Genomic DNA, 25,506 nt, shown 5'->3' on the forward strand with positions numbered 1-25,506 from the left:
AGACTAAAACACAAAGACAAAGCGTGGTCAGAGAACTCTGGGTAATTCAGGATGCAGAATTACCAGAGACGAATGAGGGGGAACACAGCAGGCAAGTACTGGAGGAGGTGGCAAAGGAGACGCGATACAAATTTACCCTGCTCATGCCATCCCCTGACAAAAAAAAAAAAAAAATCACCACGCTAGTGGGTTCCTGCTTCTGAGAAAGTGGTTGTTAGTGTACAAGACGGACTGAGGCAGCGCTTTGTCATGGACAGGGCAACAGGTGCACCCACAGAATGCATGATTATGGGATAATGGCCATACCTGTCTCATTTGTTTCCTAGGGCTGCTGTGCCAAATAACCACAACTGGGTGGCTTAAAACAGCAGTTTATTCTCTCACAGTTTTGGAGGCCGAGGGGTGAAAACAAGGTGTTGGCAAGATTGGTTCCTTGGAGGCTCTGGAGAGTCTACTCCATGCCTCTCTCCTGGCTTCTGCTGTTGCTGGCAACCCTTGGTGCTCCTCGGCTTAGAGACGCTTCGCTCCAGTCTCTGCCTCCTTCATACGGCCGCCGTCTTTCCTCTCTGCGTGTGTCTCCATGTCTCTTCTCTTCTCATAAGGGTATCTCCAGTCAGGGGATTAGAATTTACCTTAATGACCTCACCTTAGCTTGATTACATCTGCAAAGTTCCTATTTCCAAATAAGGTCAAATTCACAGATACTGGGACTTGGGACTTGAACATAACCTTTGGGGGGACATAATGCAATGCCTAACACCGGCTATTCTATAACTTGCTTTTTTTGCCTTACAGTTAATTACAGATATCTTCCCATCCATGTCTGTTTAAATGGTTCTAGTTCACTCATTTCAACTACTGTGTATTATTTCACTGTGTCAATGACCCATGATCTATTTGTCCAGCATCCTAATCATGAACATTCAGATGGCTTAATATTTTGCCATTACAAACAATGCTCCAACTAAACTTCTCTGTACAGGCACCTAAGCACACTGATAATGCGAGTGCTTGCAGGATACTTCCTAGAAACAGAGCGCCCCCCCCCCCCCAGCTTGGACCAAAGAGAATACAATTTCAAGTTTTTGATAAATGACAAATGACTCTAAAGGTTGTGCCAATTTATGCAGCCTTACCACCCTGATACTTATTAATCTTTGCCAATTTGAGAGACATGAAATAATGCTTTGTTGCAATCTGCAATTCACTGGAGACATTTAGTTCATCCTTAACAAGATAAGGCAATCTTTCATGTATTTATTGGTTGGCTGAATTTTTTATTGTCCATTTCCTATTCAACTTGGTTGTCTACCTTTTTCCTTATTTACTTATAAACAATAAGATCAAGACTATAAGGCCTTTTCTGCATTACATGTTATACTTTTCCCTCCTAAGAATGGGCATTAAGTTACTTAATGCCTACCATGTGCCAGGCATTGTTCTAAGTGCTGGGAATAGAATACAGCAGTGAACAAAGCAATGAAAGTTCCTATTCTCAGGGCACCTGGGTGGCTCCTTTGGTTAAGCATCCAACTTCGGCTCAGGTCATGATCTCACAGTCTGTGGGTTTGAGCCCCATGTCAGGCTCTGTGCTACAGCTCAGAGACTGGAGCCTGCTTCGGATTCTGTGTCTCCCTCTCTCTCTCAAAAATGAATAAACATTAAAAAAAAAAGTTCCTGTTCTCAGCTGGTAAATTCTCAGAAGAAAAGGTGTTTGCATATGATTTGGGTTAGGAAATAGATAGGAAATGAATTTTCACCCCTGGGTACAGAGTTCCTCAGAATTCATTTAAATACTATCCTGTTTTGATCCATTTGAGAGCCTTCTAGGGAGAAATCTACCCCACTCTCCAGGTGTCCTAGAAGGATCCACAAAGGAGTAGGGTGGTCAGTGAAGTGGAAGCAGGAATCACTGACCTAGAGCTTTGCCCATTCCCTGGAGGGAAGAGCCACACTCCCAGGTGCTCACACCCCCAGGCATATAGGGACAGGGCCTTTAAGCTCCAGTGACTTCAGAGAGCAAAAGGAGGAAGACTTAAGAAGGAATAACTCCTCTCTATTGCATTACAGAGGGTGCCAGTGGTACGCCACTCCTATAAACCTCAGGGAGTCTGATTGGGCACGTAGGCTCCTTTCTTCCCCCGCCCACTTAGGCTCTAGGCTCCAACCCTGCCATGTTCCATGTTGGCTCTAACCCTTCCTCCCCCACCCACTTAGGGGACCCGCGCCCTGCAGGGAAGACACATTTTGTATAGGCCTACACCATACACACATACACACGCGCGCGCGCACACACACACACACACACACACACACACACACACACACACATATTCAGGGATGAATCAGACAAGCTTATCCTCTTCAGATTTAAATCTTGTTCCTCAACCTAGCCTTTATCAATAATAAAGATGATACATTGATTTCCATCTGTCCAATTCCTGTGTCTGTCTTGTCTTCCCCATCCCTGCCTCCACTGGTTCCAAATTCAGAGGGGAGACAGATGAAATTTACTGACCCCATCAACATATAGTTTCCATGATATTGCTTTATGCCTGGAGCATTATATTTTTGTTGATTTTTGTGAGTGTGATTAAGTGTTTTCTTTGTATTTTCTAAAAGGTTACTTGCTGATAAGTAGCAAAATTTCTGGGTCTTGTGTAGTTTTGTATTTGGCCAAATGAGCCAACTCTCTTGTTGATTCTAATGGTTCTCAGTTGATACTTGAGCTATACATGTAAAAATCAAGGCAGTTGGCTGGCTCAGTTGGTAGAGCATGTGACTCTTGGTCTCAGGGTCATGAGTTTGAGCCCCATGTTGGGTGTGGAGCCTACTTAAAAAAAAAATGATGCCATCTGCAAAAGACATTAACTTTATTTTGACTTTCATATTTCTTACAGTATTAATTCAACTAGAATTTCCAGAATAATGTTAAAATAGTGATTTTATTTTTTTGGTGTAATGCCTTCTTTATTTTTAATTTTTTTAATGTTTATTTATTTTTGAGAGAGAGAGTGAGACAGAGCGTGAGCAGGGGAGGGGCAGAGAGAGAGGGAGACACAGAATCCAAAGCAGGCTCCAGGCTCCAAGCTATCAGCACAGAGCCCTACATGGGGCTTGAACCCACAAACCACAAGATCATGACCTGAGCTGAAGTTGGACACTTAACCGACTGAGCCACCCAGGCACCTCTGCCTTCTTTATTTTAACGAGAACAGCATTACAGTTTCATTTTTTTTTAATATATGAGATTTATTGTCAAAATGGTTTCCATATAACACCCAGTGCTCATCCCAAAAGACGCCCTCTTCAATACCCATCACCCACCTACAGTTTCATTTTTAAGTATAATGTTGACTGTGGTTTGAATTTTTTATATTTATTTATTTTGAGAGAATGAGAGAGACAGAGAGCAGAAAAGAGAGAATCCCAAGCAAGTTCTGAGCTGTCAGTGCAGAGCCCAATACAGATCTCAAGCCCACAAACTATGAGATCATGCCCCACATGGGGCTCTGCAGTGACTGCGTCTGTCTGTCTGTCTCTCTCTCTCTGCTCCTCCCCTGCTTTTCTCTCTCAATAAACCTTTAGTATATGTGCTGCCGAAGCGAGCACTCTCAATAAACTTTTAAAATAAAATAAATTTTTAAAAAATCAAGAACCAATGTTAATTTGTATCTAATGTCACTTTTGAATCTATTGACACAACTGCATCACTGTGTGACTTATTTTAATGAATTGTGTTTGATTAAATTACCCATGCATTTTTGAAATAAATCGGTTAGTTGTTTATAGTATGTTATCCTGTAACATATTATAAGATTCAATTTGACAGTATTTTATATTACTTTTACATCAATATTTCTCTGAGCAGTCTGCTTTTCTTTTCTGCACTGTCAGTAAGCATTTAGAAGCAAGGTTATATCAATGTTGTGACAGGTGGGGGGTGACCATCCATCTGTTCCTTGGCTGGATGACAACCTTTGCATCATAAGGTTCTATATCCTCAGCATTTAAAAAAAAAAAAAAAAGATTTTAAAGTAATTGCTACACGCAATGTGGGACTCGAACTCACGATCCCGAGATCAAGAGTCACATGCTATAGCAACTGAGCCAGCCAGGGGCCCCATCCTCCACAATTTTTGAGATTTCCTGTCAGCGCCTTCAGATATAACAGTTTTGGGTTTTGTTTAGCTGTTTTTATTATCTTTCAATTGTTTTCAACAGATACTGGCCTATTTAGTCATTCTATTGGTTTCTGAATAAAATTCCGTAATTTTTGTTTTCCTTGCATAGACTTCTTAGCATGGCATGGTAACCTGTGATAAATTTTTTTAATCTTTCCATCGCGATGATCACAGGCGTGATTATCACTACACATTTCCGTACGTCCTCTTCACTGAACAGTGAGATCCAGCTCATTCCCTGCTGCCTGTCCCCAGTGTCTACCAGGTGCCTAGTAGGTGCTCAAGAAATTGCTGTAAAGCCAAGAATGAGGCTAAAGCCTCTTTTTCCTTTCTTGGTTTACCTAATATTGACCTTTTCTTTTTCTTGATTGAACTTGCCGAAGCTTTTTTTACTGTTTTTTTTTTTTTTTTCCAGGCAAGGACCTTAACTTATCAATTCTACACGTTTTCATTTCAAATTAATTTCAAAGCTGTGTTTGGAAGAAAATTAATAATCTTAAATCATTTCCTAAATAATGAAATAAATTAGGCTATTCATCTCAAGTTAGAAAAAGAACAAGAAAACAAACTTTGTCACTATTTTAGGTCTGTCTCAGGAAAAAAAGCATGAAACTTTTTTAAAACTTTTAAATTTATTTTGAGAAAGAGAAGGGGGAGGGGCAGAGAGAGAGAGAATCCCAAGCGGGCTCTGAGCTGTCAGCACAGAGCCCAACATGGGGCTCGAACCCACAAACCATGACATCATGACCTGAGCCGAAATCAAGAGTCAGACGCATAACCAACAGAGTCACCCAGGTGCCCTTGTTCATTGTTTTTTAGCATCTTGAATCTATTTCTATAATTATCACATTTTTTATTTTTGTCATCATTTTCATCTCCCTACACTTTTTCCTCTGAATTCTGAGAGCTACCAACAACATGGCATTGATTAGGTTAATCATAGTGCCCATGAGGCCCTTTAAAGATTACGCTGGGAACTTAATTCTGCTATTGCATTTTTGTTTCCTTGTACTTATTCGTTATCTCAGCCAGTCCCCTATTTCCTCACCCTTCTTGGTCGGCTTCCTTTTCATCTTGGTCTGTTGCTTCTCATCTGACTTTTTTTGTTGCTTCTCATCTTTTTTTTTTTTTTTTTTTTAATCTCAGATTGCATAAAGTACGTATCTTCGTGATGTTTTTGAGCGGGAGGGAGAGAGGTTGCCTTCAAAAAAAATCACTTCTTTTTCTCCAGCAGTCTTCCAAGGGAGGAATGACAAGGGCTGAACTAAGCCACGGGCATGGGATAGAAGGGAAGGGAACAGATAGGAGAGCAATTAAGGAGAGAGTAACAAAGGGAGAGGCGGGGGAAAAAAAACCAGACAGCGTGCAGAGCCTAAAGGCTCCCAAATATATGTCAGTGAGAAGTTGTAAGTGTCCCTGAAGCTCACCCCCACAAAACAATGGCAACAGCACAACACCCCTCCCACCCCCGCCCCCACACAGACTTTACTGCAAAGACCTTCTCATCATAGCCATATGAGGTGGACATTATCATTCTCATCCTACAGATGAAGAGATGGAGTCCAGAAAAGTGAAACTGCTTCCAAGACTAGGATTATGATCTGCAGAATCCAACTTCTTGAGCAACCATCTGGGATAGGGTCACTGGGCTTGGGGGAAAACAGACGACAGAAACTCAAGCCACCCTACTAAGCTCATTGTCAAGCTGGGGGGCCACAGAACACATCTGACAGAATGGAAAATAGAGAGGAGCGGGTAATTTAGAGCGGCATGGTGTAGAAGAAAGGCCATATGTGGCCTCAGAAATGAGGGAATGGGAAGCTGGGTGGGCAATGGGCTACCACACTCCCAAGTTACCTAGAACAACCTTGACTTACGCGGCTCTCTTGGCATAGCTATTAATAATGTCCCAGCCTAGCCAGTAAATTCTCTGGTTCCCCCTGGCAATGCTCCACACCTGAGCCACGCTTACCAGTTTTCACACATTACCCCGTGTGATTTTCACAGGCCTACTGCACAGTGGTGATTCAGAAACTTGATGAAAGCTATGAACTCCCTCCTGAGAAAAATTACAGAAATGCGAAATGTTGCACGCCACTTTGATATGTCCGTATCTTTTGACAGAGCAGCTCCACTTCTGGGAATTTATCCTACAGACACACAAGCATAAGGGTAAAGGTGGGTACAAGGACATTTGTGACGGTGCTGTTTCAAATAGCAAATCCTCAGAAACACCCTAAAATCTGTCTGTAGGGAATGAGAGAAATAACCTAGGGAAGGGAGGGGGGAGGGAGGGCGGGCTGGTGGGGGGGGGGGCGGATAGACAGTGCTTGCTTTCGGCCAAACTTCCCCTTAAAAATAGGTAGGAGTCTTCTTGCACTCCCCGCCCCCCCTGTGCCCCCTACTCAGCAAGGTCCCATGGGAGGAAGAGACACGAGCAAGCTCGCAGGAGGAGGCTAAATAATGAATTGTAAGTGTGTGTTTTCTTTGGCCAGGGCAGTCTGGCCAAGCTCTGGGGGCTGCTGGGCAAACATTTTTCATATTTTAGTAGCTGGCCTATGCCCAAAGCAGCCAGAAGTTAAGTAAGCTTTGAATGAGCTGCACCCATCCTCTCCCCCGCCCCAAGAATTCTTAATGAGGTTCTAAGGCATAGGCCTCCAGCAAACCCGTCGTGTTGCCTTAAATATCACTCGCCCTTCACTACTTTTAATGAATGCAAATGATTCAGCAACAAAACACTTAGCCTGGAGTGAAATCCGTCTTTGTGTGGCTGGTTTCACCAGCTTACAGCCCAGCTCAGGCAGGGCCCTACCGGGCAGTGGCCCAGCAGAGCCTGAGGTGCCCAGGCTAGCCCAGGCAGACCCCTGCACACCCAGGGCAGCGGGAGCAGAGGGCAGGAAGTGCTCAGCATGAGGGAAGACCCGTCCCCTTTGCCCCCTACTCCACTCACCACCCCCGCCACCAGATGCAGACCCTCACAACTCCACCTCTTTACAACTCTGGCTCCGGGGCAGCGGAAAGTGTGAGCGGGGAAAACAAAAGGTATTTCTTTGATCTAATGAAAGGGGCTGGTCCCAGGCACCTCAAAGGCTTGTCCGGTCACCACACATCCTGCATTCAAGGGCATTACACCCTGACACGCCCACCCCCACACCTCCTCTTCACCTGATGCCAGGTACCTGCCGAACTGGGCGACCAAGAACCTGAAAAGCTCACTTGGATTCATGCCCTCCTTCACCAACTTCATGGAAGCAACAAAAACTGAGGCAGTGTAAATAACCCAATTTACACCCTGTTTTCAGAGTTCTCTGTTGGCTGCAAAAACTGAAAGCTAGTTGTCAGGAGTCTAAGAGCAACTTTTAACTCATTTACTTCCAACCTAGGGCTCAGGGGGATTTGCTGCCCGGTCAGCCTGATCATCAGCCTGATCAACACCTCTCCCCAGGGCTGAGGCAGCCGCCTGGACCAGAACAAGCAGCTGTTAATTCAGCTGCCAGAGCCATCACCCCCAAGGCCAGCAGCTGGCAAGAGACCCACATAGGTCCATCCAAGTCCTCCTCGGCTCTTCTGCTCATGGATGTAAATAAGGAACCGGCAGTGTTAGACCCAAACTGGGCAACTGGCTAAACTCAGGTCAACTGAGGGCCCATAGGTATCTCTCTGAGTGCCTTGGATATAAAAAGGCTTCAAAGTATTTGTTGACCTGGTTTGAAAAGAACCACTGCCTCTCTCAATCCTCACAGGGCAGAGAAGATGGGAAGATTGGCTTCCCCAGAAGAAAATTCACACTGAGTTTCAAAGGGCCTCTCAAATAAGTTTTTATCATCAAAAATGCCTTTACGGGCACATCAAAGGCTTTTAGGAAAAGAGCACTGGAATTTTCTTAACCTCAACACCATTCCTCCTGATTGTTCAAGACACATCAGCTACAATAGCTTATTCTTCTTCAAAACACTCCCAAAGGAAGCCAACAGAAGTGGAAAAAAAAAAAAAAAAAGCGCATAGAAGGGCTGGGTCTCCTAGACCCTGCGACTTCTGAGTTCTTGCCTTCCAAAAGTGATCCATTAACCAGCCCCTTTCCTAGTTGGGCACAGCTACCAAGAGTTAAACTTCTAGAAAACACCAAAAGAATGCATTCTGAAACCCCTATAAGGTAGAATGGTTAAGCCTAGAGAAGTGAACATCTGGAAGGCTTGGAACACAAATCTACACAGCAATCTATTAAAAAGGGGGGGGGGGAGTTTTGCTCTTAACATTCACGAATACGTATAAAACAGACATATCTTTCTCTTTTTGTCTACAGTCTAAACCCCAACCCCACACCTAATCCATGCTACCATCAAATTAACCAGAACTCAACCAAGGGATGAGCTCCTCAGCCTCTGGGCCACTTCCATCCTGAAGGGAAAAGGTGCCACTGAGTAAGTGCCTGAGTAGCACAAAGCAGAAGGAACAGCAGCGCTGTCTCCACAAAGCTTGGATCAACCCCACACAACTGTGCAGCCTGGGAGGCGAAGAAAATGCTACCACCATTGTCTGTCTCCTGCCTGCCCCACTCACATCTCCATCCTCTGAGTGCCTGGCATTTACTGTGTCCCCCTCTTTGGTGCTTCTCTGCACTCTTGCCTTGTTAATTACTCTCTTCTGGTTCAGTCTCAACTTGCCTACCAGACAATCCGTTCCTGGAGTGAGTCTCTAGTCTCCCCCAGGAATAGCTCAGCCTTTTTAAATGGAGACTCAACCATCAGAGAGGCATTTTCTTTCCATAATAGACTGTTTGCCCTCCTAGGGACATCCACCTCCTTTTCTAGACATCTCTTGCCTTCTAAGGACTTAAAGTACCCACCATACACACACACACACACACACACACACACACACACACACTCACACGCATACACAACCTAGCATGATGCCTTATGCCTTAAGCATCATTTGTTATTTATGTGCCAGACTAAAAGGAAAATAGTTTCTACTGAAAGTTACTGGTGGGTGGCAAACAAAAGCAGCCCTGTAAATAAATCACTGTCATCACGTTAAACTATCTTTGATTGAGCATTCACTCTAAGACAGACTAAGTCCTTCACATACACATGAATTTCAAAGATGCCACCGACATTAAGATGCACGGTTTTTTGTGTTACACGAAAAGGAAATGGTCCCAGTTAAACTAGGACACAATACCACACAATCGTGTTACCATCCGGTTTCAAAGATGTGAAACTGAAAAATAAGCACCTTAGAGTTGTGATGAAAGACAGTACTATCTCACCTAATTTTTACAAGCACCCTCATGGGATTGGTATTATTACCTTTATCCTCCTACAAAAGGGGAAATTGCGGCTCAAAGAGGTGAACAGACCTAGGGTCTCTCAGGAGCAAGTTGTGAAGCCAGAACTCAGTTCTTAAATAATTTCTGAATTTCCCGGGGAGGGGGGCGGTGGCACCCAGCAGGCCTCAGGCAGACCATCCCCAGCTAAGCAGTCCCATCAAAGGCAAGTAACACTTGCTTGGCTGATTGCTAAAATCCGGGTCTTTTTGCAATTGCTCCTTCACAGATCTACTTCCAGAAACAACAACAAAAGGAAAACAGGTTTTCCTAGCTCCTTCCTCACAAAACTGGCTGGAAGTGAGGGGGAACCTCTCAGCCAACTTGTTATATATAAAGCACATTTAATGAGCCTTTCAAGCTGCGGGGGTGGAAGAAGGAAGGGTTCACTGGAAATCTGATACTTTGGCAGCCAAACTAGAGGGGAGAGGGACAAGGCCCTTAGCATCAGCCTCAGGGGGATAAACACCATCCCAACCCCCTTTGTTTGCCAGAAAGAGATACTTCCCGGTGGGGGGGGGGGGGCGGTGGGCAGGAGGCAGCAATGCTTTTTATGACAAAGCCCACCTAACAACAACCCTCCACCAGAGACCTGGCTGAGGTCTTTGTACAACCCACCTAACCATAAACCTTCTGTCCTTTTCCAAACCTGCTGGGGTCCCTCTACCCACAAATACCTGTGACCGCCATAAACGCCCTTAAACAGCCCCCGTTTACTGCCCAGCCTGCCTGCTGCTAAATGAGGGCATTTGTTTCAAATTTGCAAATACCGAAAGCAGTGGAAACCTAAGTCCACTCCTAAAGTGAAATGTTCTGCATTCCTCCAGGCCTGCAGCACCCCGCTTCAAAAGCTACAAGAGGCCCTGGCTGTTTACTCACTGGTGGGGCTATTGGGAGAGGTATTTCCCCGCTCCCTGAGGAGGGCTCCTTTGATCTGGGCTGGGTGGGAAGGGGACAGAGAGGAGTGCCACCCAAGCCCGGCCCCGGCTGGCCCAAGCTCCCCTGCCTCCTTTCTGGGTTGCTGGCAACAGCTCCAGGGGGGCCCGGGAAAGTAAGTCTCACAGGGAGGCTCAAGGAGAGAGACACAGCAGGCCAGCTCTGCAGGACCTCTCAGACCCTGTTCAAATGGCCCCGGAAACAAAGGTAAAGAGAGGGCAAAAAAGGCATGCGAGGCCAGAGAAGCACCCCAGTCCCTTACAATGAAGGGAAAACTCGCCACCCCTCGGCCTGTACTGTACCAACAAACTCAAGACACTTCAACGAGGCAGGGTGTGTGTTTACTAAATAAAAAGTCTTTTGTTTTAAGGATTTTTCAGAAAGAGGGGAGTGGTAAGGAGCAGACAGAGATCCTCCTCCAGGCCCCCCGGGGCTGTTCCTGGGCCCAGCAGCCCCTCCTCCCCCTGGAAGCTCCTCCCGCAGGAGGCCCGGACCCCTGCGGTGGAGGAGGAGCTCGGATCACAGGCAGGATCACAGGCTGGATCACAGGCACAAAGCTGCTTGCAAGTTGGGCATTTTCTAAATTGGTCAGTTTAACAACGGGTTAATCTGCTAAATTAACCAAACAGATAGGATGGTTTGCTCTTTGTAGCTGGCGCTGTGAGACCAACAGCACTTCTTACTGGTTTTTTGTTTTGGTTTGGTTTTTTCCCCCTCTAAGGCTACAAGACAACCATTTTCTTTGTTTGTGAATTTTGTTTTTCAGGTAGCTGGAAATGACCTTGGGATCTCACATGCTATCCTAGCACATCCCCTCTTTAAGGACCTGCTGACCTAAAGGAACCTTCTCTTGTTTTTGAACAGACGAGCTACAACAGAATCAGAACGCCAAATACCACTTTGTCCCCTTCAATGATAGGATACAGGTTCCCATGTTGGAATCCTAGAATTTCAGAAGCAGAAGAACAAACTTAGCAGGATTGCCAAGAGTGGTTCACAGCTCAGCTAAAGGGAGATGTACCTGGCACTAAAAAACGTACATCTCCTCGACTGTCATTGGTCATTGTCCAAGCAATTCTGAAATCTCTTGAAAATTAAAAGACCTGCCTCCAAAGTCAGACATGAAAGGGAAACCTACATCCATCATGTCCCTACTATGTGCCAGGGCCTGTACCACCAAGTGTGGGCTCATCCATCTGTACAAAAGTAGTTAGAGGCAGCAACTCTATTATCCACAGCAGTGATGACTCTGTTACCACCTACGTGGTCTCCACCACAGCGTAACCTTAGTGTGCAACTCCCAGCAGGCACACTGGTCTGGAATGTGGCAATACACCTGCAAGCCAGGGCCTGTAACTGCCCGTGACCTTCCAGAAGCACCAGGCGGAAGAGATGGAGGACTCAGAGGTTCATGAGAAAAGCTCAAATCGTGGGGATTCGGGCACGGTGTTCTGGACTTCTAGATTACATAGCCTGACCATAACTAAAAACTTTAACATGTACACAAGCCTCTGAATGGGCCATTGAAAACCTCAACCTTGCTGTTTTGTAAGAACAACAACAACAAAAATTTATAAGAGCAAGAAAAATTGGCAATCTTGAATGCTGTGGCCCAAAAGATCTCTGCATGCATAAGTTACTGATACAACTCCTTACGCAGAAAGAGCAAAGGCTCCCGATCCTCTAACAGGACTGCTCCTAAACCCCACCCAGACAATTATGTCACCTGCCAAATCCACTCCCCCACATTCAGCCCACTCTGAGTTCACCCCACTCCAAGGCATGTGTGTGTGTAACACTTCATAGCCTCTAGGATATATGAGAGCACAGAATCAGCTCTCCCGTTTACCAGCTCTGCAGTCCTGAGTGGATCATACTTTGTACCTCAGTTTCCCTGTCAAATGCCTCCCATCCTTTTACCCCGCCTCCCCCCACCAAAAAAAAAAAAAAAAAAACAACCGCCCTCATCCTGCATACCTGTGAGCCTTGGGAATAGGATCGAACGTCAGTGTGAGCAAAAGCATTCTGTCAACTGCAAAGGTATGTCCGCTTGTTGGGATTACAGAGGAGGCTCTCCCAAAGCACACCCAGCCCCTCCTTCCAGCTTAAAGGCTCCCTTCAGTGGTTCCCCCTTCTGTACAAACGAAAAGGTGTTCCTCACCAAGGCACTAGTCCCTCCAGTACTTTGAGGACCAACCAGGTAAGTTTCTGCCTTCTTTTACTCAGATAAAAACTCTTCCTTTTTTTTTCTTCGTAAGAATTCTTTCCCAAACCTTTCCAAAATTTACTCAAACTTCTCCATTCCCCTTCACATCCAAGAATTAAACCCTAATACCCACATCACCAGTTGATCGAGTCTAAACACATCTGTGCCCATGCACTAGAGACTCCAGAACAAAATGCAGCCCTTAAAGTCCTCTCTCTGAAACCAAGGGTGAGGAGGAGGGCGTGTAACATGTAACAGAAACACAGGTGGGGGCACCTGGATGGCTCAGTCACTTAAGTCCAACTTCGACTCAGGTCATGATCTCATGGTTCATGAGTTCGAGCCCCACATCAGGCTCTGTGCTGACAGCTCAGAGCATGGAGCCTGCTTCAGATTCTGCGTCTCCCTATCTTTCTGCCCCTCCCCTACATGTGCTCTCTCGCTCTCTCTCTCTCTCTCGAAAATAAATAAAACATTTAAAAAATTAAAAAAAAAATAAACACAGCTGGACGTTGTATATGGCAACGCTGGGTGAGCCCCAAAGACAACCACCTTAAAGGTCTTCCAAGGTCTTGTGTCCTCAAGTTGAGGCCAGAGCGGAAGGTGGGACTTGCCCAACATCACATGAGAAGTCTGTGGCAAATGTGGGAGCAGGGCCCATGTCTCCCTCCCAGGCCCTCCTCAGGAGGGATGTACACCTCACACCTCCAGGTACCGAGAACTCAAGCCCACCAACACCCATCTTTGCTACTAAAGTGATACCACCACTCTTGCAGGATTTCCTCTAAAATAGGCAAGCCTACACACTTTACCTGGAGCCACTGGAGGCCCCCAGTGTGCCCAGGGAAAGAGGACACAGGAGACAGGCAAGCCTGATACTTCTTAATGAGATGTGGCCTGAGCAGGCCCTCTTCCCTGAAGATTCAGCCAGCCTTCTTTATTAATTATTACATAAGGCATTAGAAGCCTGCATGTGCAAGGCAGTAAAATCTTGGGTTAGGGGAGGAGCCTAGACACAGACCAAGACCCCAGCAACTACAGACATATAATATGGAGTGGGTACAGCACTGGGGCCCCCACCTCCCAGGCTTCTCCTACAGTGTGGGATGAGAGCAGCAGTGTCCCACCCCACCACCACAGGAGGGAGGTGAATAGTAGTGAAAATGGCTCAACTAAGACATAGTATTAGACTAGAGGTCACCAAAATCATCTTGGACCATCAGCTGAGAAGCAAAGAGACACTCATTCCAATGGGACAGCCACATATGACTATTCAGGTTGTGCACTGCTCAAGATGCCCAGCCAAGGTGTTAATACCGAAATACTGCCCTGTGTCCTTTTTTTTTTTTTTAATTTTTTTAAATGTTTATTCATTTTTGAGAGACAGAAAGACACAGACAGTGAGCAGAGGAGGGGCCAAGAGACAGGGAGACACAGAATCCAAAGCAGGTTCCAGGCTCTGAGCTGTCAGCACACAGCCTGACCTGACTGCCCTGCGTCCTGATGCAGGGCTGCATTCACTTGGAGAAAGGGTGCCTATTTCTAATTTGCACAAGGGCACTCTATGAGCTAGCTGCTGGGACATCTCAGCCATCCATGCCCCAAAGAAACAATCATTCTCCTCACTGCCTCACCAACGGCGCCCCAGAAGGGGCAAAAAAGAGCCAGTGTGTCTCCTGGGGGGAAAGCAGTGCATGCTACTGCCTACTCTGACCTCCTTAACCACCCACAGGGGAGAGCCCTCCATCCCTGACCACATCGTACCTTGGGAACCTCCCCATGGTATTTGGTAGAAGTTCACCCAAGCGACCCAGAGCAACTGACTGGGGAAACCCCACAGCCATTCTGTGATGACCAAAGCCCCTCCCTTGGGTATCATAAAAGTCTGCCTAAGCTGCAAGAAGCACAGCTTCCTACCCTCTCCCCAGAAGAACATTAGCATGCCGAGGGAGATGGTGACTCCACACCAGCACTGAGCACCCTGGGAGAATCTGGTACTAGGACGGAGGGGGAAGAGTTCCCACCAGAAAATGCGAAGTGACCGTGCTCACATTTCTGAGCTGCTGTTGGAATACTGAGACCCATTTAGACAATCTGTGCTCTCAAATGAGGAAACCATTTCTAAAGCTGCCCGTCAAGAGCAACTTTGTTGAGCCTTGCAAACCATGCTAGGGATTGAGGACTGGAAACAAAGGCTGACACATTAAGAGGAGACAAAGGGTCAGGACAGTCTCTGGGAACAGACATCGGAGCTGACCAGAGGGACTGCACCCCTGGGTCAACCACCTCCGGTGGGAGTACTACATCATAACTTCCTCAGCACTTGTACTTTGCAGATGAGGAAACTGAGTCTCAGAAAGGTTAATTCACCAGCTCGAGGTCATGTGGCTAGGCGGCAATTGAGCATGGACCAAAATATAGAAAAGCAGGTGTCACAGGACCACAGATGTCGCTTCTCTTCCTTTATCATACATTGATGTGTGTGATGTTAGACAAGAACCACCTAAGTTTTCAGACTCCTGGTACGATGCCTTTTTGTCATTCTGATCGGTCACCACAGCCTACATCTACTAGCAATTCAATGCTCTCTCTTCTCTGAAGCCCTTCTACTACCCTTTTGCACCTGCATCATGGACTTACTCTCCTACACATTCTAGAATGGTCTTCTATTCAGCATTTTACCAAGTGGTGTCTTTTGCTGCAGTTGACGTGATTCACATCTCTCTATCGTGTCTCCTTCCTGCCTCCCACCCCACCTGAGACAGCTTCACCCACAGAAAACACTCAAATACATTTGGAACAGACCCCATCCTAAGCCCCTCAATATCAATACCAACCCTTCTCATCACCACGCCTCCACTTTGGACGGACAAACTCCTTATGGCAACCCAGTGGTTCTCAAACCTGAATGTAGGTAAGAATCTCCTGGGAAACAATTTTATCTTACTTTTCCTGGGAAGCAATTTTAAGATGCCATTTCCTTTTGAGATGTGAGCCATGCCTGGATTGGCTATTCAAAAATTACAACAGAACCTAACAAATAAGGAAGGAAAATGCCTTTTCTGACTCCTTCCCCAATGATTCGGATGGGCAGCAATTGAGCCAGGACCAGGTCGACCGTAAGGCCCAGACAGCTCAAAGTTTAAATAGGTCCTCTGGTTACCTGCCCTCCTTCTGTATTACCTGGTGGTCTCTGGACCAGAAATCTACATCTTCCTAACGTGTGACTCACAGTCCCTACCCCCATAACTCCGGACCTAGTTTCCAGCCATTAAATACCCACCTAACCCAGCAGCTGCATAGCCTTGCTCATCGGGGTCTAAGCTTCTGGCAGGAACTTGGGATCCACAGGACACCCACTAGACTGCGTTCCACTCACCTGTGTATTCAGTCAGTGTCATCACACAAAGGGACACCGGAGCTTGGTGACCCCAATCCAAGCTGCAAGAGGGGAAAGGCGCCTGCGCGTGTCAGCCCTTCCAGCAAAGCTTCCTCCCTGCCCCACTGCCGCCTGTGTAGCATTACTGGGAGGGAAAAGGCCTGAACGCAGAGAAGAGGATGGAAAAAGTGACACACTGCAGAGGGCTTCCTCAAACCACTGACTAGCTGTAGCAGCTTCTGTGCCAGCTCCACCAAAGTGCCAAGGGGCTCAGCAGGGCCACATGTGCACTCAGCGGTGAACTCAGAGAACCCCAAGACAGGACTCTAACCCAGTCACCATGGCAGCTTTGGGGACAAAAGGACCAGGCGATGGGGGGGGCCAGAGCAGGAATCCAAAAGAGAGGCAGGCAGCCAGCTCGAAGGCAAGGCTAGAGCCCGCCCTCCCCGCCCCCCAGCAAGCGTGGCCCTGAACCTGTAACCCCTCCATGTGGCTCTGCCAGGGGTAGTGCCAGGGGCACAGAGCAGAAAAGCATGCTACTGAGGCTAGGAAGGGCAGAGGAGGCTGAGGGATGCAGGCCAAGGACACCCAGCCCTGTTTCATGACCCTTTCTTCCATCAGGAAAACACCAAAGACTGAATCCCTGGCCCCAAACTGCTCTTGGCTCAAATATTAGAGTCGGAACCAGCCAACGTCCATCCCAGATGAGTCTCACAGAAGCCCCACTGGCTTAGACACAAACACACAAACCCCTTCACTCCAAAACATGAAGTCTTCCAAAGATTCAACAACCATCGCCAAAGCCCAACAGAGACGCCGCCTCCCTTTATGAATCAAATGTATTCCTGAAAAGTCATCCACCGACGAAATTTCTGCCTAACAAATCCAACTTCTCCGCTGACTTTCATTATAAAATGAGACATACGCTCCTCGAGGAAAAGCTGAGGCTCCAGGAGGAATTGAATATCACACTTACTGCCGCACACCTTCTGGAGTCACACATTTAATGGACAGGTTTCCTGACAAAATCTAACTCAAATTCAACCCAAAGTGAGGTAATTTTTTTTTCTTTTTTTGGTGAGGTAATTTTTAAGTGCACATGTCACACCAGAGTTCCCATGAATTAAAAGTTATTTAAGGTAAATGTTCAAATACTGTTCAAGATTCAGGGTCCCTAATTTGAAAGCTTCTGGAACTTTGGGGTACAGTCACCTTGGGGAGCTTATTTTTAATGTTTTTTAATGTTTATTTGAGAGACAGAGAGAGAGAGAGAGAGAGAGAGAGAGAGAGAGAGAGAGAAGGGGAGAGGCAGAGAGAGAGGGAGACAAAGAATCCAAAGCAGGCTCCAGGCTCTGAGCTGTCAGCACAGGGCCTGAAGAGGGGCTCAAACCCGCGAATTAGGAGATCATGACCTGAGCTGAAGTTGGATGCTTAACTGACTGAGCCACCCAGCTGCCCCACCTTGGGGAGCTTATTAAATGCAGACTGGAATTCTGACTTGTGCTCCCAGGGAGTGTTGGTGCCACTTTTCTGTGGGCCTTATTTTGAATGGCCCCTATACAGCTCCCAGTTTTAGACTCTGAGGCAGGCCAGCTTCACATGTAGAAGTGGTTACCCCTGCCCAGAATGGCTGGGGAAAGCCAGAAGCCCTAGCACATCAACAAAGAATGGACAGCCCAGAAACAGGGAACGATGGTCTGACCCCTTGATTCAGTCCTGGCAGAGCAGGTACAAGGAGGAACAACAGGCAGCCCCAACCCAGAGAAGGTGGAAAGGGTACAGGACCCCCAACACCTCGGAGGTAAAGGGGATGTTTACTTCTGCCCTTGATTGCTCTGCCTTGTACCCAAAAGGTTCATTTTTAATAAGCCTAGAAAAGGACTCATTTTAAATGATACTGTAAAGAATTCGACAAGGGGGGGCACTTTAGAAAGTTAAAACTTGAGGGGCACCTGGGTGGCTCAGTCAGCTGAGTGACTGAGTTCTCAGTCACGATCTCAGTTGAGTCCACCTCAACTCAGTTCACAATCTCACGGCTCATGAGTTCGAGCCCCGCGATGGGCTCGCTGCTGTCACCGCAGAGCCTGCTTGGGATTCTCTCACTCTCCCTCTCTCTCTGCCCTTTCCCTAATGGCTTTCTCCCTTTCTCTCTCAAAGTAAATAAACAAAAGAAAGAAAGAAAGTTAAAACTCAAATGGGACAAAAATATGGACATGTCCTAAGAATGACAGAGTCCAAAAGTTCTACAGGCGTCTTTCTGGCAGGAGAATGGGACAGCTCTGGGGACAAAAGTGGAAGTGGGGCCGGGCAAGAGAGAGATGGGGGAGGCAACACATACCAAGGACTGGCCTGAGAGGAAAGAAAGGTCTGAGAAACCACACATGTCTTAGGGGATGGTAAATTGACTAGCTGGGCTGGAATGGAAGGTCCAGTAGGTGGAAAATGTTTCTGGTTGGGGGTGACTTGTGAGGCTGGAAAGGTATGTGGGAAGCATACCCCAGGAGAGGGAAGAACAAGAAAGGGGCCCTTTATAGACTTCATTACATTTAATCCTCTGCACAACTCCAGAAAGTTAAGTCCCTTTACAGAGGAGGCAAACTGTGAGGTCAAGAAATTTGCCCACGGCCACCGGGCCTGTCAAAGACTTCAAGTTGCTGTTTTGCCAAATACACAGCCTGCACAGCTCTCTCCACCATTCAGCCCTGCTCTGAACACCAGGAGTGTGATCAGATCCCTCAGCAAGTGATGTGCACAGACTACCCTTGCCCTCCCACAGCAGGTACTTCCCAACAAATGAGGAAACCCGTCACTGATAAAAGCAACTCCTAGGCCTGAATTACAGGCTGCAGAGCCTCAAGGAATCCGCAGGACAGCCTATCTCTGAATGTGACAACTCAATCTGCCCAAAAGACACAAGAGCCTGGAAGGAAGAACCCAAAGAGGGGAGATGGGAATGGTGATAGGTAGTGACCACAACTGACCACTCAAACAGCTGGTGATAAGACTCCCAGATTTTCAACACCAAGCCCTCTCTTCCCCCCTCCGCCGTATTTATCACAACAGGGATCTCAAAGTTTGGAAAGCTACTCAGCCATTTACAGCATAATTGCCCAAACTTCAAAATGGTCTAATCCACAAACCTAGCCAGAGTAGGTCCCTCACTCCGGCCTTATTAACAGCAGGGTCTCACTAAAACTCCAGTTAATTACACAGTTAAACAGTAAGATGGAAAAATCTACTATAATCTATTAAAAAATCGTTGCCCCCTGAAGTCATGCCGTCTGGGGGTGGGTTGAGTCCCCGGATTTCACCAGAAGACAGCAGGCGCCTTAGCCTCGGCTGAAATTGTTTACAGCACATGGACAGGTTCCACACCAAGGCACATTTGGTGGAACTGATTTAAGGCTCTCATTAAAATGTTCCTTTGTTGAGCACAAGACATCTCCCCACCCCCCGAGGAGATTCCAGACCTCCAGTCCCAAGCCCTCAGCCTGCCTGCCCTAACTTCCCCCAAGACCCCCCTCTATGCTAAACACCCGTCACCGGATTAACATCGATTAACATCAGAGTCATCTTCTCACACAAGGAATTTAGGAATTTAGCATGTGTTGAACGAACAAGGGCCCAGTCCCCACCAGAATCTCCCCTTGACTCCAGAACTCTAAACATCAGCAGGGAAGACAGCCAAATCAGGCGACGCACACACCCAAACCCAGCCACCGACCTGGGAAGCCTGGGAGCTGGAGCTGCTCACCCATATGGCTGGGCCCCCGATCCTGGCTGCGCAAAAAAACTTCCATACTTCCTCTGGGAGCAGATGTGGGTTCTGCCATGAGCAATAACCACCCTACACATCACAAGGAACACAGGGCAGCTCCAGAAACACCTCCTACGAATCCCTGGAGCCTGTTCCTACCTCTCCGTCTTGAGTTACAATTACCTCTCCATTTAACTAGGGGTGGGGGAGATGTTGATTCCATAAGCACCAGAACCTCCCAACAGCTGGCAAGCCAAGGGAGATGTCAGAAAAGGCTATTCTCTACCCCCACCCTCTCTATGGCCACTCTTCCAAGAAAGAGGAAAGTGATAAGCTAGGACCAGGTGTCCTGGGCAGAGTTCCTCCAGAAAGGGCTGCTGCCAGGATCATTACCAAAGAAAGAGAGAGAGAGAGAGAGAGAGAATATGTGTGTGTGTGTGTGTGTGTGTGTGTGTGTGTGTGTGTGTTGTGGGGGACATATTTCCAGTCCAGGCTGTTGGGGGTGTGCAGGTAGCTTGGTGCTTTCCCGTAAAGCACTTCAACACCTCATTGGTGACTCTCAGGTGTGACCAAGTCAGGAAATAAAGGCTGGGGGGGGGGGAGGGAGCGGGGGTGTCGGGTCCTGTCTGCCCTGTAGATACCGGCCACACCCTCATCAAAACGCTGAGGCCCTCCAAGAAAGGGCAGAATGAACTCTTTTTGCCTTTCTGTCCGTAGAATGAGAGATTTTCTTTCCTCGGTGCGGAGAGACAGGATGGAAATCCAGGAAGGAGCAGAACAAACCCCGTCCGCACCTTTGCAGGCCGGCCATGCCCGATTTTGGCAGCGGCCTTCACACATTAGTCACCGCGACAGCCTCGGACTCTCCGCTCCCCAGATTCGACCCGGCTGGGAGTGGGCTCAGGGCTCGGGCCCAGAAACTGGAGGAGACGGGGCGGCCCCTAATTCTCCCCTTCTTCCGCCCGCACCAGCAGGGCCATCAGGAGTCCCAGTCTGGCCCGGGAACTTGGAGGAGGGAAGCCGGGAGCGTCTGGCCGGCGTAGGTAACAAAGCTCCGCGCTCTGCGCGTCGCAGGTCGGTGCCGCATCCGGCCCCAGGCCGGCCCCCCTCACCTAGGCTGAGACTACTGGGGGAACTCCGTCTCCCCCGCCGCCAGCCACCTCACCGCGCCCCCCCAAGTAGAAGGGAGTCGTTTCCCTCCCGAAAAGAAACTCGCCACCGGGGCCCGGGAGCCGGCAACTCCCGGCAGTTCCCGAGCAAACTCTCCGCTCAGACCGGGAAAACTCTGTGGCGGCTGGAAACGTGTCCTCACGGGCGCGAAGGGAGAGGGGCCCCGAGCGAGTCCGTGGGGGGTTAGCCAAACCGGCCGCCGAGACCTCGCGCCCACGGAGACCTCGCCACCACCCCAGAGTGTCTTGCCTGGCCCAGCCACCCAAAGCCACCTCCCCGGTGTCCCCTTTTGCCCGCGGGGCTCCCGCGCTTCTCGCGCCCCGCTCCCGCAGCTCGCCGCGACTCACCGCCCAGCAGCGGCAGCAGCAGGACACTGAGCAGAGGCAGCCGGCGGAGGCTGCTCGGGGTTCCCCGCGCAGCTCCCATCGCGGCGGCGGGCTCGGGGAGAGGAGCCGGCCGGCGCACGGCGGGCGCGCGAACTGCGCTCCGCGGCGGGCCCGGGAGGCGGAGCGCACCGGAGCGCGGGCGCCGCTGCAGTAGCCGCAGCCGGAGCCCGAGCCCGAGGCGTCCCGAGCCGGAGCCGCGCGCCGCTGGTACCTCCGAACCCTCGCGCGCCGCCGCCGCAGCCACCGCCTCCAAGCCCCGCCCCGCGACGCCCCCTCCCCGCCGGCCGCCGCGCGGCGCCCCGCCCCCTCGACGCCCCCACCCCGCCGTGGCGGGGGAGGAGCTCGCAGTTGGGGGAGGGGTCTGGAGATGGACGGGGGACTGAAGAAGGGAGGCCCCGGGGAGTGCGGGGGACCTGACGAGGTAGGGGAGCGTCGGCTGTGCCTACCGCCCGCTCAATCTGCAGGGACTCAGAGAACCATAGTGACTTTTGTGGCCGGCCCCTGGGGAGGACTGTCAGTTCTGGGCCTTCCTGGGGGCTCTGACCAACGGTTCCCCCAAATTCTCTGGGTAGGAGTGGGGAAATGTGGGCTCTGGCTCACTTCTCAGCAACCAGAAATCCTGAGGAAGACCTAGAACAGAAGGGTGTCTTTGATGTCCCCAAGCAAGGTAGCCCGGAGATACTGTAGAACCCCTGAAGAAGTGAGGGACCAGTGCATGGCTGGGTTCTGGTTTGGCTCTGGACCAATCTGAGCCCAAAGGTACAAACAGGCTCGGCTTCAGCCTGGCTGAAGGCCGTGAAACTGACAAATTTATCCCAAGTCCATCTCCGGGCAGTCTGGGCTGCAGGGCATGGCCAAGTCTCCAGCTGTGGGGAGGCCCAGTGCAGCCCTTGTTCCAGGCACCCCCCACCCCCAGCGCCACCACCCCCACATTCTTTCTTTGTTGTGAAAGCAGCAAGGGGTGTAGGAGGCGGGTCAGGAAGAGTCAAGCTTTAGAAGATGGGCCCCAGCTGCTGCTCAGGCCTCCAGGATATGCTGAGAGGGGATGGATAGTGAGTGCTTCATCCCCCTCTGGCTCGGGAGGGCCCCCCAGGCCTGCTTAGACCTCCCTTCCCCCAAGCAGCTGGGAGGAGGAGGGGCAGCCACAGAGGGCCTCACAGGCCCGGAGCAGTGGCGCCAGGACTCCAGGGTCCTGCCACATGGCCACCACATGTCCCTGACAACCCAGTCCATAGCACCTTCTCCTTGGCTTGTGGGCCTCCTCCCCCATCCCCCAGATGCCTTCCTGCAGGCCCTGCTGGAGAGGATACAAACAAGGGAAGAGAAGAGAGGAGAGATCCAAGAATCAACACTTCTTGTGTTGCCCCATCCATCACTGCCCGTTGCCCTTCTGTGAAGGGCCCCCACACAACCCTTGCTCCATACTCTCTTCGGTCAGGACTCAAGTGGCAAAATGGTTACCTGATTCTTTTATTTAAGAAAAGTGAAATACACGGACCTGAAGTGAGGCAGCAGAGGGAACAAGAGAGGCCAGATCAAGGCAGCCTGGCTGGCCAGCCCCATCCCTCTGACAGAAAAGCCAGCAGCAGGCTCCATCTCTGAGATGCATACCTGCTCCTTATGCATCTTGGGGGCCTCAGAGCTAGCTACTCTAGAGGACTACGGGGAGAGGATGTCCTGAGGGTCCTTCCTGAGGCAGATTCCTGAGGAGGGAGCCAAGACCCTAGGGCAGCAGCAATCTTCTGGTTAACTGCTCTCCCTTCACTGTCCCACCTTGGGGCTGGAAGAGCCAGGAGCAATAGGGAATGCTGAGAGGGCTGTCTGGGGGGAGACCCAGCAGACCTGGTGGGTGGGTTGAATGTCAGCTGCTTGAAGAGAGGTCGGTGGTGCTGGCACTGAGGCCCCGGGAGACCTGAAACAGACAACACCATGCCATCAGCCCAGGGACCTCAGCCTCACAAAGACTGTCCCCTGGAGTCTATCCATTTTATGGCTGCAGTGTATCTGTAGACCTAGGACGGAGGCTGTAACCTCAGTCCCAAGCTTCGTGACTCTGTTTACTTTTAGCCTTTTCTAGGATTTTCAAGAAGGCCACAATCTGCTGGAGAAAACACTGGGAAGAGCCACATGCACATCAGCATATACTTTGAATGTGTTGATACAAATAGTCTCTTCCCATGAAAATGTCATTATTGGGGCTCCTGAGTGGCTCAGTCAGTTAGGCGTCTGTCTGACTTTGGCTCAGGTCATGATCTCACTTCTTGTGAGTTTGAGCCCCGCGTCAGGCTCTGTGCTGACAGCTCGGAGCCTGGAGCCTGCTTCAGATTCTGTGTCTCCCTCTCTCTCTGTTCCTCCCCAACCTGTGCTCTGTCTCTCTCTCTCTCTCTCTCTCTCAAAAAAAAAAAAAAAAAAAAAAAAAAGTCATTATTGCTGTCTCAAATGTAGATAATTTAATACTTTTTTCTTTTTCCCTTCTCATCTGCTATTGAGTCCCCAAGGTGAAGAATATGGTGGCTGCAGGAGGAAAAGCAATTAGTATCCCCAAATCATTCTTGAATTATTAATAATTCCAAAGTACCAGTTTAGAGAACATCACTTCCTGTTCCTTTCCTGATTAATTTATTTGCTGCCATCTCTGGCCCCAAACTGTCCCTTGGTGGTCACCACCCTCTACAAGCTGTCTGCTTGATTCTCATCTGCCCTACTCCAATTCCCTGGCTGGAGTCTTCACCCCAAAGGATTCTCTCCTCTTCTCTAACTTCTGCTCCCTTGATCCACGGCTACCCTTTCACGCTTATCCACCAATATGCTCACGAGTGCTGCTCTCACCTGGAGGGGTGCTGCACTGGGTTGATTCAGATAATTTAAGGAGGCTGCCCGCTTCATGTTGCTGCTACAATGCAAAAAGAAAGAACTGAGGCCTCTTGGCCTAACACTGTGGGCCTCTTGGGTACTGCCACACATGTCAAATCACTGCCTCCCCACCATTTGACACCCCCCCACGCACACACATACACACTCTCTTATCGTTGTCCATAACCAGCATCTCCTCAGACACTTTTCCCGAATACTGGGGCACCCATTTTTCCCAAACTCTTTCTCCATGGCCATCCCATTGACCTCCTCCATGTTTCTCTTCAAGACACTTCTCCAGAGACGAGGGGCCAAGAGGAGCTGGAGGCAAGGGCTTACTGGCCTGCTTTGCCGTATCTCAGTCTCTCTGTGTACCTGGAGGGCCGAGGCTCAGTCCCCTGGAGCTTCCTCACCAGGAGTTCACTGCTTCTACGAAGCACATCCCGGATCTTGCCCAGAGAACCACTCCTCTGCAGGGTCCCACTGCCATCCTGGCAGAGAGGGGGTGGGGAACAGAAGCTAAGGAGATCCTGTGCAGACTGGCTTCTGAGTCTACTGCCGCCATTTATTCAGCACGCATCCCGCCTCCCCCAAAAGCCTAGTGATTGAAAACAAGAGCCTCATCATAGATGGCTTGCAGATACCCCTGAAAGGGATTGGTTAACTGAACTTGAATGTGGACAACGTGGGCTCATGTCCTACATGGGCAGGCCCAGAGCCTCTCACCACCACCAGCAGGAGGGAGCAGGAGAAATCAAGGGGCAATAATGAGACTCACCCCTGACCACTCCACAGCCACAGAAGCATCTTCACCTCCTTCATATTTCACGCTGCCCCCAGAGCCCTCCTGGGAGGTCCTTCCACTGTCACCTTCCCCAAGTAGCTCAGCCACCTTGGTCTGACTGATAGGGTCAGTACCCTGGAAGGAAAAGGAAGGAGCTGGGACTCTGAACTCCTTAACGACTCAGGATGGGGCTTTCAAACTTTTTTTACCATTGGCCCCAATAAAGAAAACATTTTCCCTTGTGATGTCCTAGTATACACATACTGGAAAGATACTCACCTTTTCTCTTTGCAATGCATTCCTACATAGAGATACGTATGTATTTTAACTATGGCCCACAGTGAATTGATTTCAAAACCCACTAATGAGGGGCACCTGGGTAGCTCAGTTGACTGAGTGACTCTTGATTTCGGCTTGGGTCGTGATCTCATGGTTCATGGGTTCAAACCCCACATTTGTTTCCATGCTGACAGTGCAGAGCCTGCTTGGGATTCTCTTTTTCTTTCTGCCCCTCCCCCCCCC

At 49.2% G+C, this 25,506-nt stretch overlaps 1 protein-coding gene and 1 long non-coding RNA gene across 2 annotated transcripts in view; both read right to left on the bottom strand.

Moving 5' to 3' along the window:
* PTK7 (protein tyrosine kinase 7 (inactive)) overlaps positions 1 to 21,781 on the bottom strand; it is a 62,781-nt gene extending 41,000 nt beyond the window's left edge. Inside the window, exon 1 of the mRNA XM_049653227.1 lies at positions 21,309 to 21,781. Within this exon, the coding sequence (XP_049509184.1) occupies positions 21,309 to 21,387 (79 nt within the window). The 5' untranslated portion in view covers positions 21,388 to 21,781. The remainder of the gene's footprint in view (positions 1 to 21,308) is intronic.
* Positions 21,782 to 22,801: 1,020 nt separating this feature from the next.
* LOC125938219 (uncharacterized) lies at positions 22,802 to 25,469 on the bottom strand. Its single transcript, XR_007462634.1, has 4 exons — positions 24,979 to 25,469; positions 24,576 to 24,691; positions 24,177 to 24,240; positions 22,802 to 23,259 (listed from the first exon to the last, which is right to left on the bottom strand). It is a non-coding gene; the product is annotated as an uncharacterized LOC125938219 (long non-coding RNA).
* Between the last annotated feature and the right edge of the window lie 37 nt (positions 25,470 to 25,506).

This window comes from Panthera uncia (genome assembly GCF_023721935.1).
Source record: "Panthera uncia isolate 11264 chromosome B2 unlocalized genomic scaffold, Puncia_PCG_1.0 HiC_scaffold_24, whole genome shotgun sequence".
In the NCBI taxonomy this organism is placed as follows: Eukaryota; Metazoa; Chordata; class Mammalia; order Carnivora; family Felidae; genus Panthera; species Panthera uncia.